This window comes from Fundulus heteroclitus, chromosome 4 (assembly GCF_011125445.2).
Source record: "Fundulus heteroclitus isolate FHET01 chromosome 4, MU-UCD_Fhet_4.1, whole genome shotgun sequence".
Taxonomy (NCBI): Eukaryota; Metazoa; Chordata; class Actinopteri; order Cyprinodontiformes; family Fundulidae; genus Fundulus; species Fundulus heteroclitus.
In genome coordinates this window covers 14457711-14470876 of record NC_046364.1, presented here as the reverse complement: position 1 = coordinate 14470876, position 13166 = coordinate 14457711, and the positions used below count along the sequence as shown (strand labels likewise).

General features: G+C 39.2%; 1 protein-coding gene across 1 annotated transcript; it reads left to right on the top strand.

Moving 5' to 3' along the window:
- Window positions 1-130: 130 nt before the first annotated feature.
- LOC110369272 (cell surface A33 antigen) lies at window positions 131-2990 on the top strand. Its single transcript, XM_036135708.1, has 5 exons — window positions 131-181; window positions 253-469; window positions 677-841; window positions 2393-2509; window positions 2626-2990. The coding sequence occupies exons 1-5, from the start codon at window positions 131-133 to the stop codon at window positions 2712-2714; spliced, it is 639 nt and encodes a 212-aa protein (XP_035991601.1). The 3' UTR covers window positions 2715-2990.
- The last annotated feature ends 10176 nt before the right edge of the window (window positions 2991-13166 follow it).

The window sequence follows — 13166 nt, the reverse complement described above, 5'->3', positions numbered from 1 at the left end:
TTAATTTATAACAGTGTGGTCAGCTGTTGCAGCCCTCCAGGTTGACATCCTAAGGAGTCAGTATGAGTTTGCCAGAGGGGACAGCATCACTCTGCCCTGCACATTTAAAAGCACTCAAAGCAATCCATCCATGGCCATCATCTCATGGTCTGCTGAGGGTCCAGACACTCCTGCTGATGAGGTCAGTATCTGCATGTTTGTTTTTTAGTTGAATGAATTAAGATATTTATCTAATGCTGTCATTCTCAACAGACTCTCATCCTCACCTATTATCACCCCGCTGGACTCACAGACATCAAGTCAAAGTACGAAGGTCGGGTGTCTGTGGATGTAAATGTTGCTTCTGGCAAAGCTGATCTTAAGCTTTCCTCCATCACAATGGCAGACAACAAAGAGTTTGAGTGTCGTGTCCAGATCCCTGGAGATGATGAGGGCCAACCAGCAGACACAGCACGTTTGACCGTTCTAGGTAATGTTTAATTATTGGGATACATGCACCTGATTTTTTGTTGTTGTTGTTGTTTTTTTTTTTTTTTGTATAAGAGTTGAAATGTCTGGATATTTTAAGGTTCTAGAAGTGGGTGATTCATATGTTCTCAATTGTTATTCAAATGCATTACTCAAAAAATATAAATCACAACATCCTCTTAAATTCTTTTTTTCCTTTTGTCTGAAGTGGCTCCATCTAATCCCATTTGCAAAATTGAAGGGAAAGCAGAATACGGGCAGAACATAAACCTCACCTGTTACTCTGAGGAAGGGTCTCCTCCTCCCACATACAAGTGGGAAAGTCGTGATGTGAGGAACATGCCTCGTGTTCCAGACCCTAGAACCACCGACAGTAAGTACAGTATTTGTGACACACTGATGCTCCAAAAAAAATAAAGAATTAAGCATAGTTCTCTGTAAAACAATTATGGACTCAATCAAAGAAAGAAACACACATTTTGGTCAAATCTGATGTTTTTCTTTTGAGATTATCGTTGTAAACTAAAAATTCAGTGTGAATTTGTACAATCAATGTCAAACCAGTTGATGTTGGTTTTTGGTTTCTGTTTGTATTGCCAACTAGTAGCTAGTTACAGCTGAGCCCAAAATTAGTTCTTCCCTGACATCTGCTGGACTCAGGGTAAAGCAGAGTATGGTCAAAACATCAGCCTCACATGTAATTCTACAGAAGGGTTCCCTTTTCCCAGTTACAGATGGGAGAGCTGGAATAAGCTCAATATCTCTGCTCAAGACCCAAAAAATGTCAGTAATGAGAGATTTTTGGCCCAATAGTGATTCAAACTAATGATGACTAAAGCTTTGGTTACCTCTACTGAATACAAAAGTGAAAATATAAAAGTGTGAAATGGACATTCACTATAAATTTTGCACTCTAGTTAAAAGATTAACATTAAGTTTAATACATTTTTGTACAATGACATCTTGATAAGAATTTCTGAGTACATTGTCTGGAACCCTGTAGTTCACCTTATTAGAAGTGAATTATTAAGTGTGATGATAAGTATTGTCACAATCTCCAGGTATTTGAATATTTTCAGGTTCTAGAGGATTATGCAGTTCTGTCTGTGTTTTCACCTTTAGTGCTATTTATTGAGTCTGTATATTCTGTTTTTCTCTTCTTGGTTCTTGTCATTATTTTGTATTTGGTTCATTATGGATTTTAGTTAGTTGCTCTTGTTTCTGTTAGTTCTTTCTCCCATGTCTGTCATCAGTTTAGTTAGTGAGTTTATTTTTGTCAGAGTCTTTTTATTCTTGTACTTTCTGTATTATCGTTAGTTTGTATTTTCCTCCTGTCCTGATCATATCATTGTTCTCTCTCTCCCTTAGACTATTTACCGTCATACCTCTCACATGTGCTAATTGCCCAACCTGCCTGTCCTTCTCTCCTCTTTCTCCTGTCCCCCTTGCTAATACATGCACAAATTTTCATGATCGGATTGAAATGTGTTCAGTTTAAAAATAAAAATGAATCAGATTGTACCATTTATATGGGCACAAAATCAATTAATCTAATCATGATTCTTGGAAGAGGCACTTGGTTCAGTCCAATGAGGCCATCAACTGCACTTCAGTGATCAGACTCTTGGCCACGCCTTTTCCCCTCCAGAAGGGGAAGCCAAACACCAAAGAACTCAAACAAAGAAAAGAGTATTAATACAACATAAACTGAATTTACCTTGCAGTGTTAATATGTGTGCACTCCATATAAACATTGTAAGGTAAAAAAAAAGGAATAAACTAAGAAATATAATTAAGGAATATTTAAAGTAATAACTAAAGTGAATTAAAGAGAAAGCAAATTGTTGTAGGGTGTGCTCTTACCCTGTGTGGCTTGCCATCACAGATACAATCATATTAAAAGAGCATACCCTTTGTTTTCCAGAAGGAGGCATCCTTTCTCTTTATGACATCTCTAAGGAGACCTCAGGATACTACATCTGCACATCAAGCAACAAGATCTCCTCTGCTACCTGCAACATCCCCGTTGCAGTCCTTCCACGTACAGACAATCTTAGTGCAACTTTATTATTTATTTGTTTCACAAATAATGCATAATTTCAGTAACAAACTGTGATGCCCATCCTTGCCTCATCTCATCTTCTTTTTATCCTGCAGCTGCCACAAACACCGACTTCACAGCAGGAATCCGGGCTGTTATCAATCTTTTCTGTGGGCTTGTCAAGGACCAGAACGCTCTGTCATAGAGTAAAACTGCAGCAGTGGAGGGTTCAAATCCCAGAGGAGGAAGACGGGAAGAACCTTCTAGGCAGTCACAGTACCCCTGAAGATACTCAGAAATATTTACTTTGATAAGTCATGGGATAATTGACACTCAAAATCAATATACACAACTATTACCAAACACAACTAAAGTGACAGGAACAAAAAGTAATCATTTCACTACTTTTAAGAACAGGCAGTGATAGTGTTGTGTTTTTGTGCTTGTCTGTGCCCTCAACATTTTGAGACCTATAAAATGCTTACCCCTTTTAATATTCTGTGATTTTATATGTTCGGTTTGGTACTTTTCTCCACATCAGCACATATATGTGAGATCTGATGTGTAGTTAGCTGAACAGCTGTGTTTTACTTTTATTGTTTTCTCTTTACTTATGAAAAACAATACAATGGCACCACAAGAGGAGCGAATAAAGATTTTCTCAAAACTTTGGAGTACATTGTTTCTATGAACTGCAGAGGCTTAACTCAGCAGCGAATAGAAAATGTATTAAATTAAAAGGTTTCTTAGCACTATTTAAAAAGCAGACATATGGACTGTGTTCACTTCTTCAAGCACTAAAGAACAGAAAATAATGCAATATAAAAACCTGTGAATTAATTTAGGAACTTCCTCAGTATTTTCTGACACATTGAGATGGGTCCTGTGCTTACCTGAGGAGGAAGCGGGCAGGGATGGAAGGACGCCTGCAAAGATTTGTACAAGACGCAGGACTTGACGAGCCTCTGAACCATGATGGACTGAGGCCTAGGGGTGTGCAAAATAATCGTCATGACGATGCATCGCGATTCTAATTTTTGCAATCTACTGCATCGATTCTTGACGCCAAGTATCGATTATTAATAGCGTACCGCGAGCGAGCTATTTTTAGAAACGTAACGTCACATCACGTGGTACGCAGTAGGACAAGCTTGCATAGTCCGCCGCTGTTTCGCTGTAAAAGAGACGTGCGTCACCCTTGGTTTTACTCGGTAAACGACTGCTTTTTCCAAATCTAAGACCATGGTTTTTAAACATTGTTGCTATGGAACGTGCAACAGCGACTCGAGGTACGCTGATCGGCCGCATATTAAGGATGTTTTCTTCAAGACTGCCAAGGAGAAATGTGTGTGCTGGGACCGGTGCGGTCGCCCTACACAACAGTTCAACCCAGAAAAAGTTACAAAATTCACGTACATATGTAGCAAGCATTTTGTTGGAGGAAAGGGCACAACCGAAGAACATCCTGACCCAATTCCAGCGACATCAAGTAGTGAACAGGTAAGAGTATTTTGGTGGCCGACATGTTATCATGTTAGCGCCTGCTACCATGATACCCTGCTATCAGGATAGCTTACTCAAAAACATTTCAAATAAGACAAACATTAAACATATACCGATCCCTGGACGGTGATTACAAACAAAAAAACGGCCGATGACGCCATGACCGCCGCACAGGAAAAAAAAACAAAGCTTACCGTTCGATCAACTCGGCCCGTTTTCCGGTCTTTTTAAGCCCTCGACACTCAAGCCATCGTTTGAGCTGAAGGTTGGTGTGTTCTTCGACAGTTTGACCAGTAAACCGTGTGCCTGAGACATCGTCTTGGGCAAGATTAATGGCTGCAAAGTCGATCATATCGCTGGTTCTGTTGCGCGTGTAATAGCTGGTTGCTACGGGCGTTCTCTACCTGTATGCCCTACCAAAGTGGCAAAAGGGGCGTTGCTCTTGAGATGGTGACGTCATGTGCGCGGTACGCTATTTAAAAAAATGAATAAATACAATAGCATTAGTGGTTGGCGAACATCAGCCAAAAACAAGTGGAATACGACTTCATTGGTTTAAAGGACCACCATGTAAACGGCACTGATTATCCTTATTTTGTTATTTTAACTTTTATAAATCCTAAGCACTTTTTGTCAGTGTGTCCACTCCAGTAATAGTAATATTTGTTTTCATGGCAATACCTCCAAAAGTCGTTTCAATAAATACAGCTATGTACAAATTCAATTTCTTTCAGTTATGTATCAATTGAAGACACTATCCAGATCATACACAGCCAGTCAGCCACTGGTAATGGCTGTATTTTTTTCTAACAGTGTTCAGTGAAAATATCACAATGCATTGCAATACATCGCAATAATTCAAGTATCGTGATGCATCGTAATAGAATCGGATCGTGGCATGTGAATCGTGATTCGAATTGAATCGTGACTTCTTTGGCAATACCCACCCCTACTGAGGCCTCTGCTGTCTGCTTGAGAAAGGATGCAGCATGTCTGCTTATTTTATTGGGAGGGTCACTATTCTTACAACAGAGGAGAGTGGACACTGATACGTCAGATGTTCACACATTTATCATCTATCTACATAAGATTCAAAAACAGACACGACCAGGCTGGTTGGAAAGCATTCAGATCTGATTTTAAATAGCAGAGGAAAAAGCAGTCTCATATTGTTCAGTTGGCCATTCATTGATTAAGATTTCAATTAGAAACACACATTGCTATTGTTTTCAATATTTAGCACATTCAAAAACAATGTTGTTTGCACAGTTATTAAGCAAGTGATTATTTTGACTTTCATTCTTGAATGCTTACTGAATTGAAATACACCAGCGTATGTTTGTTTAAATAGGGAGGGGTAAAGGTGTGTTCTCACCGAACACGATTGTGGCTATTATCTGTAAAATATTAGCTTGCAACATTCAAAACACTATTTAAAAATGCTATCCAGGGTAATATGCATATATTATTACTCTTGATTGGATTGAAATGTTACTTGAGTAAAAGTCTTAAAGTATCTGAACTGTCTTGTACTTAAGTATGAAAATTACTGTAAAAAAAAAGATGTACTCAAGTAATGTAATGAAAAGTATAAGTAAAAAGTAAAACAAAGCAAATGCAGTTCTAATGACATTTTTTAGATTTTGGTAAACTTTGAAAGTCAAATTCACTTAAAATAATATAAACAACCAAGTGCAGGAGAAATTTAGACCAAGTTTAGACAGAAAATACAACTTTTTTGTAAGCTTTCAGTTTTCCTTCTTCAAGCAAAACCAACACACAACCAAGTGCAGGCAAAGGGGGTGTATACTAAGAACATGGTGAAGTGATAAACCAGGCTTAGTTAACCTACAGGAAGTGGTAACCCTGCTAATAGATACACCTGCAGGCAGGCCAGCTGACAGCTTTGCAGTCTTTTTGGTGCCCCTCTCTACACCTGCCGCCAACACACCACACACACAAAGCTCTGTATTTTATACTGGATATTTTCAACCCAGCTATTGAATTTAGTGCACTAGATGATCTTTTCTTCATAAGAGGACAGCAAGCACTGCAGCCAAAATATGGCCTTTTTTGACCTGCTGTATATCAGCCAGCCCATAACAATTTTTCCCTTCCATTGCAGGAGGTAGAATATGTTAGATACTTTGGGAATTCTCTGCCCTCTGAATCTGCTAGCTCCGGCCCTGGTTTATACTAATTTATTAATGGACAGTGTGGAAATCTATGAACAATAAAACCAATGTAAATTGTGTTCCTTTGTTTTATTTGTCTTTAACCTAATTCTAGAAGTAGAAATAGTCAAATGAATAACACTATTATTTTGTGGAACCCTAATCATACTATTATATATAACTACGCAAATGTCTAAACAAGAGTAGCAAATGGTTGAAAATAAATCAAAGCAACAATAACAATGAAATAATGGCCACGGCTGTGGCTAAGAATCTGAATTTTTATGACCTACAGTCTTTGCTTTTCCATCTTTCCAGCAGTTTTCAGAACTCCTGTCTGGCACAGAATATTTAGTTTCTTAACTGGGACTAGTTTCATAGTCTAGTATTAATTGTGGTAACGGCTGTATCCCAGTTAAAATCAAAACTGAAATCTCTTGCTCCAAGCACGTACGCACATGCACGCACACACACGTAATAGAAAACAGCCAATCAGGAAGAGGGAAGGCGGGATTTAAGACAGCACAACCAATGAGAGCGGAGTTAAAGGGTGTCTCTAACATGTCAATCAAAGGCCAGGCACGTTAGTGATTGGCTGTGTGGAGCGCCAGGCCCCGCCCCCGCTGGCGCACGGCAACTTTGAAATGACACGCCGAGGGCTTCAAACGGAGGCGCTCCGGGCGAACCTGTGCATGTACGCACGTCTGGCAGAGCCAAACCGACACTTTTTTTTGTAACGAGTAACTAAACCAAACATTGAAAATGTATCGGAGTATGCAATTAAGTACGGAAATATAGTGAAGTAAAAGTAATCAAAAAAATGTATACTTGAGAAAAGTATAAAGTACTCCAAAATATATTTAAGTACAGTAGTGAAGTATTTTTACTTCGTTACTATACAACACTGGGTATGTGACATATACAGACAAGGGCAACAGTCATATTTTTATAAAGTACTATTTTAATTTTTTTACAACATACTGTGTATAGAAAGAGCATGTATTTACAGTGATTGTAACTGATATGTTGTCCTTCAGTTGGAGGCACTCTGTCTTTGTATGACATCTCCTGGAAAACTTCAGGAATCTACATCTGCACATCAAGCAACAAGGTCCAGTCAGTTCAATGCAGCATCGTTCTCCATGTCATGCCACGTAAGATAACACTCTTATAACTCTGTTTCATTACTTTTAAGACATACCGTACATTACTGTGATTAAGAATGATGCATATCAGTGTCTCATCTTGTTTTTCTGTATTTCTGCAGCTCCATCGAGCATTAATTCTATTACAAGAATCATAACAAGAGCTGTTGCCATTTTGATCGTATCTCTCATAGTCATCTATTGCAGTTGCTTCAAAAAACAGTAGGACCAGATGCAACATAACATGATGAACATTTTGCCTGGAAAGGGTCTCTGGAGATAGCTCGGGGATCTTCAACAGCATCTAACATCATCTCAAAGTAGAAGGGAAACTGATCCAGTCGGGGTCCTGAAGTCCAATAACACATTCTCACACAATGCAGGTTGACAGATACATAAATACGGACCAATGTGTAGTTTATGCAATAATGCAATCAACCATACACTTGATGAGTTTACAATGTCTATACTTGTCTATTGTCCACCCCCACCTTCTATAATCTTCAGCAGGCTAGGCTGAAGTGCTGCCCACCAGCAGAGCCTAGAGGAGTTACCTACTGAACCACAGAGAGCGATCCATTTTAGTAGTTGCTTTTCATGGCTTGAACAATCAATACAAACAGTATAGGGTCTAGAAGAGGAATGGACACTAATGGTTCTTTACATGTTCATCAGTCTGAAGCAGATGGAGTATGCTGTTAAAATGAATCTGCACAATGTACATACAGACTCTTGTTGAGGTACAATAAGTAAAGTTTACATAGCATTTCAAATGGCACATCAGCAAACAAATACCCCATGGTTCTTGCTCACTTCAAGACCAGCAGCAAAATATAGCACTTTAGCAAAATATGTAGCTGATACAAAGGTCTTTAGGTTATTTCTTAGCATCCAAATGCTGTTTCAAGTTGTTATATAATTTTAATCTGCTGATTATGATTAATCTCAGGCAGTGAATTAACAAGCAGTTGATTCCCTGTGAAATATTTACATTTATTCGGTGTTAGGAAAATGATCAGGGGTCTCATTTATAAAACTTTGCATAAAATCCGTGTCGTATTGTACGTTTGCCAAAAAAAAAATCTTTATTAAACCACGCACACCAGCATGCAATTTCCCTTTATAGATCACACCTGTAGCTGCACTTTTGGTTACCAGGTTCGGCCTCATGTTCTGCCCTCTACACTCCCAGATTTAACCATAGATGGCCGATGCAAACCACCTCATGAATGTCAACGGGGATTAAAAATGGGTCCGTTTATCTTTGGGGTTTTTTCATCATGGTGACGTGGCAACCACAGAGAACCTTCAGAGGAGGGAGCGAGATCAGGAGAAATGGGAGGTTTCCCCCGCGATGATAAAGACCCCCCCCCCCCCCCAAAAACAAAAAAAAAAATTCAATAAATTTTTTTAAAAATAAATATAGCAAAAAGCATTTTAGACAGCCGATGGATGCTGAGTGCTGCATGGGTTTGAACGGTGTGCACACTTTCTCTGTGCTCTGGGGGTTGGAGAGCTGCCTTGCAGCACTCGGAGGCGGGTGTAGCCACTTTCCCCTGTAGGTTATACCAAAATGCAATGGCCGGAGAAGTGATAAGACGGCCTCTAATCATTCCTGGTTCATTGATTATGGCCCGCCTCACCCGGTTCGTAGATTTGGCATTAAAGGAAGAAAACTATTATCAGAGACAAAACATTTAAAATATACATATATTTATTACAATTGGAATTCCAAGACGAAAACTCACTACTTTACCATCTGTGTCAGCAAATTCCCCCATCTCCAAAATGAGCGTACCTATGGCTCAGAGTTACTGTGAGGACCGCACATTTTGCCGTCAAGTCTTTTTGTTATAGATCCCAACTTTTGTGTAGCAAGTGCCGTACACAACTTTCAGGCTCCATTTTGTGCATATGCGAGCTTTATAAATGAGACTCCAGGTCAGCACAGGTTTACATCTGAAGGAGTTCACTCCTTTATCAGTTCTTCATTAGTATTTCAAAAACCAACATTGATTTATTGTATTTGACATATTTTCGTAATTAGCTTTACATCATTATATAGCATTTCCATCCTACTGCCTGCCCGCTGTGTGATACGGTTTTGACAGCTCTTTATATGATCTTTTTTATATGCTACTTTGCTTCTTCTCCCTCGTCTCAATCCCCCATTCAGCCACAGCAGATGGCCACTGATCCTAAACCCGGTTCTGCTGGGGCTTTCTTCGTGTTAAAAGTAAGTCATTTTTTCTGCTGCCACTCAGAAGGTGGATTGCTGCAGAAGCAATGGTTGCATGACCCAGGCTTATTTAAATTTGTACCAACTGGCCTTATGATTTCAATTTGGATGTATAATTTTATTACTTTATGCTCAAATTGTAATGTATCTGTGACGTTGAATCTGTATATGATTGAGTGTGCTGCATTGATTTGAATAAATATTTCTGGATATGAATAAGGTCTGGTTGTCTTGTAAGATGCATTAGGATTTGTTGTAAATTGGTGCTATATAAATAGATACATCTGAACTTACTTAAAATATAACAAACAAGATTTTCTTCTGGAACATCTTCTGATTTTACTTCTGACAAATATCCTGCTGGTTTCCTGACAGCAATTCTATTGGCTCTTAGAATAATGGCTCTCCACCGGTGATTAGAAATGACTACTAAGCCTTCACAGCACATTGTCAAGTAGGGAAGTAATTCATGAAACACTTTTTACTCCTAAAATAGAATATCAGTGTCAAATGCACCAGTATGGGGCACACCAGTGGCACAAGGGTAATGTGTGAAGCTCATATACGGAGTCCTCAGTCCTTGTTGCAGCCGTCACAGGTTTGAGTAGTAAAGCAGGTTAAATTAACCTTGTGGTATAGGTAAAGCATCTAATAGCAGAGAGTCCTAATTTTCTCAACTAAATGATAACCTGCAGGTGTATCTATTAGCAGGTTTACCACTTCCTGTAGGTTGGCTGGACCTGGTTTATCAATTAAAGGCATACTATGCAACATTTTTCAGTTAATTAATGTGTTCCATACCGTTTTGGATGATTAAATGAGTCATTTCAGGTTGAACTAAGGTTTTCTCGGCCGCCCTGGTGGTCTGTGGGGGAAATACCGCACTTGCAATTGCAGGAGCAGTCGGCCCGCACTCACAGGCTCAGTAGTCTCGTGTGCATCGCGAGAGTCGGTCTTGCTTTACGGCGAGAACTGCTACACGCCCGCAGTGAAAGGTGTGCTCGTTGGTAGCGCAGTGGCGATATTTGTGCAGTTATCATGGCGGAACCAGCGAGAAAACAGCGAAAGCCCATGTTGGAGCAGGCAAGAAAGAGCAAAAGGGCTCTGGACAGAGAGAGGAGTCGTACACGGGTGAACATAGAAGGCTGCAAGGCTGACGCGGACCTCGCGTTTCTGCTGATGCGATTGTAAGTAACATTGTAGGGTTTCCCTCACGCTACCGCCTCGCCGACATTCCAAAAAAATAATAATAAAAAAATAAAACTAACTCGATATGCGCGCCGCTCCGCTCAGCCGGTCAGCGGTGCAAAGTTTAACGTCAAATAAACATGCAAGCATATCGAGTTTTATTATTATTATTATTATAATAATAATGATCTTTTTTTTTTTTTTTTTATGTTGGCGAGACGCTAACGCGGCGGCTGCGGCTTGGCAAGGCGGTGGCGGTAGCGTCTCGCCAACATAAAAAAATAAAATAATAATAATAATAATAAACCTGGCGAGGCGGCGGCCGCCGCCTCGCCAAGATAGCGCTGCAAGAAGCTTGATGTTCATACCTTCACTGTGTTAGTCATTGTTTGTACTGCCGTTTTTTCCACTTTTCGTTGCATTCGCCTGTCTGCTAAGCTCAAAACAACCGCGCCTGGCTTGACGGAGGAACCAGAACAGCTGAGCATCTTTACGACAGTGCACTTTTACTTTCGCCCTCTTGGGGGAGCCTCGCTGGAAAATCAACCCCGGTTGCATAGTATACCTTTAACCATGTTCTTAGTATACACCCCCTGGTCTAAATTTTGCCTGCACTTGGTTGTCTACAATTTTAAAGTGCATAGCACTGACCTTACTTGTAGAAGGAAGACTGAAGGCTTACATAAAGGTTGTATTTTCTGTCTAAACTTGGTCTAAATTTCTCCTGCACTTGGCTGTTTATATTATTTCAAGTGAATTTGACTTTCCAAGTTTACCAAAATCGAAAAAATGTCATTCAAACTGCATTTGCTTTGTTTTACTTTTTACTTATACTTTTTATTACATTACTTGAGTACATCTATTTTTACAGTAATTTTCATACTTAAGTACAAGACCTTTCAGATACTTTAAGACTTTAACTCAAGTAACATTTCAGTCAGTGACTTACCAAAGTCATATTTTGGAGAGGTACTTATACTTTTACTTGAATCCGAGATTTCAGTACTTTATACAACACTGCACCTAACATGTGAGTCTAAATAAAGGAACGAGGCTGTGTTTATTAAGAGAAGAACCCAAAGCACAGGTATTCACATGCAGTTATAATCATAGGATATATCCTTGGTTAGTTGCATTTCTCCTTTCTGCATGCGTCAGTCTGCTGTTTCAGTCTAAGTCTGTCTGTAGTTGTCTCTGTACAGCTCTCTACTCAGTGCCAGCTGTCAATCGCGTGAGCTCATACCAGTCAAAAAAAAAACTCTGAGCAGTAGAGGCGGAACTGGAACTGTGACCAAACGTTCTCTTTAAGCCCAGATGTTTTTCACATTCTGTTAAGGGATTCATTAAACGTCTGGTTTACATCTTTATTGTGGGACCAGGGTGTATGTTACTTAAAACACCTGATGCCTTTATTGGTTCTTCTCTACTCAACGACAGAACAGCAGGGCAGCACTGGTAGCACTGCTGCTGTGTGCAAGATGTCTAAACACAAGTGTACCAACAAAAAAACCACAAAAGACCATTCTCTCACACCGTCCTGGTTGCAGTAAATGTGTACTGGTGGAGTGCATTGTGTGCAAAGCTGGCATGGGATGCCAGTGGAGAAATTTTACCATCCACTGTTCCTAGGAAACCATTAACCACACATTTTTTGAAGAGTAAGTCATTTCACTCTTTCTTCACACAAGAGAGACTCACTGCATGAGAGGTAAGTACATTTAATTACATTAAAAAACATTTTTTTGCCTTTCAGTGTAAAATTTCTATGATCAAGGTTTTTTAATTGTTGTGTCTTAATAGTTATAGAGTAGTTTGAAAGCACTTCACATAACAGTTAACAGGCTTCAATCGGAGGCACCTGGACTTTCACTCAATTTTCACATTCATTTTTGGGCTTTGTTTAGCTATGGGTCCACACATCTAACAATGTTAGCTCAAAAACCTGCTGGATAATGCATTTTTCCCCCAAAATGGTTGGGGTGATTTGTGCCAAAGGGTTTGGCTTAAGTTGTGCCAGTGAGCACATGTTTTACTGGAGGGATGTTTTGGAAAGATATGAATTCTGACCTGTTCATCTGATTTAAAGGCATAAGTTACCTTTTGAAACAAAAACCTAGATTACTATTTCATCCATAAATTGATTTGTATAAAGGTAACCAAATGTTCCCTGTCTCCAATTAATTGTTGGTCTCTGATTATTAGTTTTATTTATTCATTTATTTATTATTTTGTAATGAAATGTGAAATTTTGTCCTGAGGAATATTTCATCAGCTGTCAACTTAATACTGCTAAATCTATTTAATGACAAAACACAGATGGATTTCTATAACTTATTAATAGTATTGATATTTTTTTTTACAGATTAAAAAGCAGCCTTGTCACTTTTAGTAAGTTTTGTTTAACCAAA

Bases quoted from the DNA above. Each gene is read 5' to 3' on its own strand.
- LOC110369272 (XM_036135708.1), top strand. From the start codon at position 131: ATGGCCATCATCTCATGGTCTGCTGAGGGTCCAGACACTCCTGCTGAT. The intron at 182-252 runs GTCAGTATCTGC...CATTCTCAACAG, and splicing joins CAGACACTCCTGCTGATGAG to ACTCTCATCCTCACCTATTA. The intron at 2,510-2,625 runs GTACAGACAATC...TTTATCCTGCAG, and splicing joins CCCCGTTGCAGTCCTTCCAC to CTGCCACAAACACCGACTTC.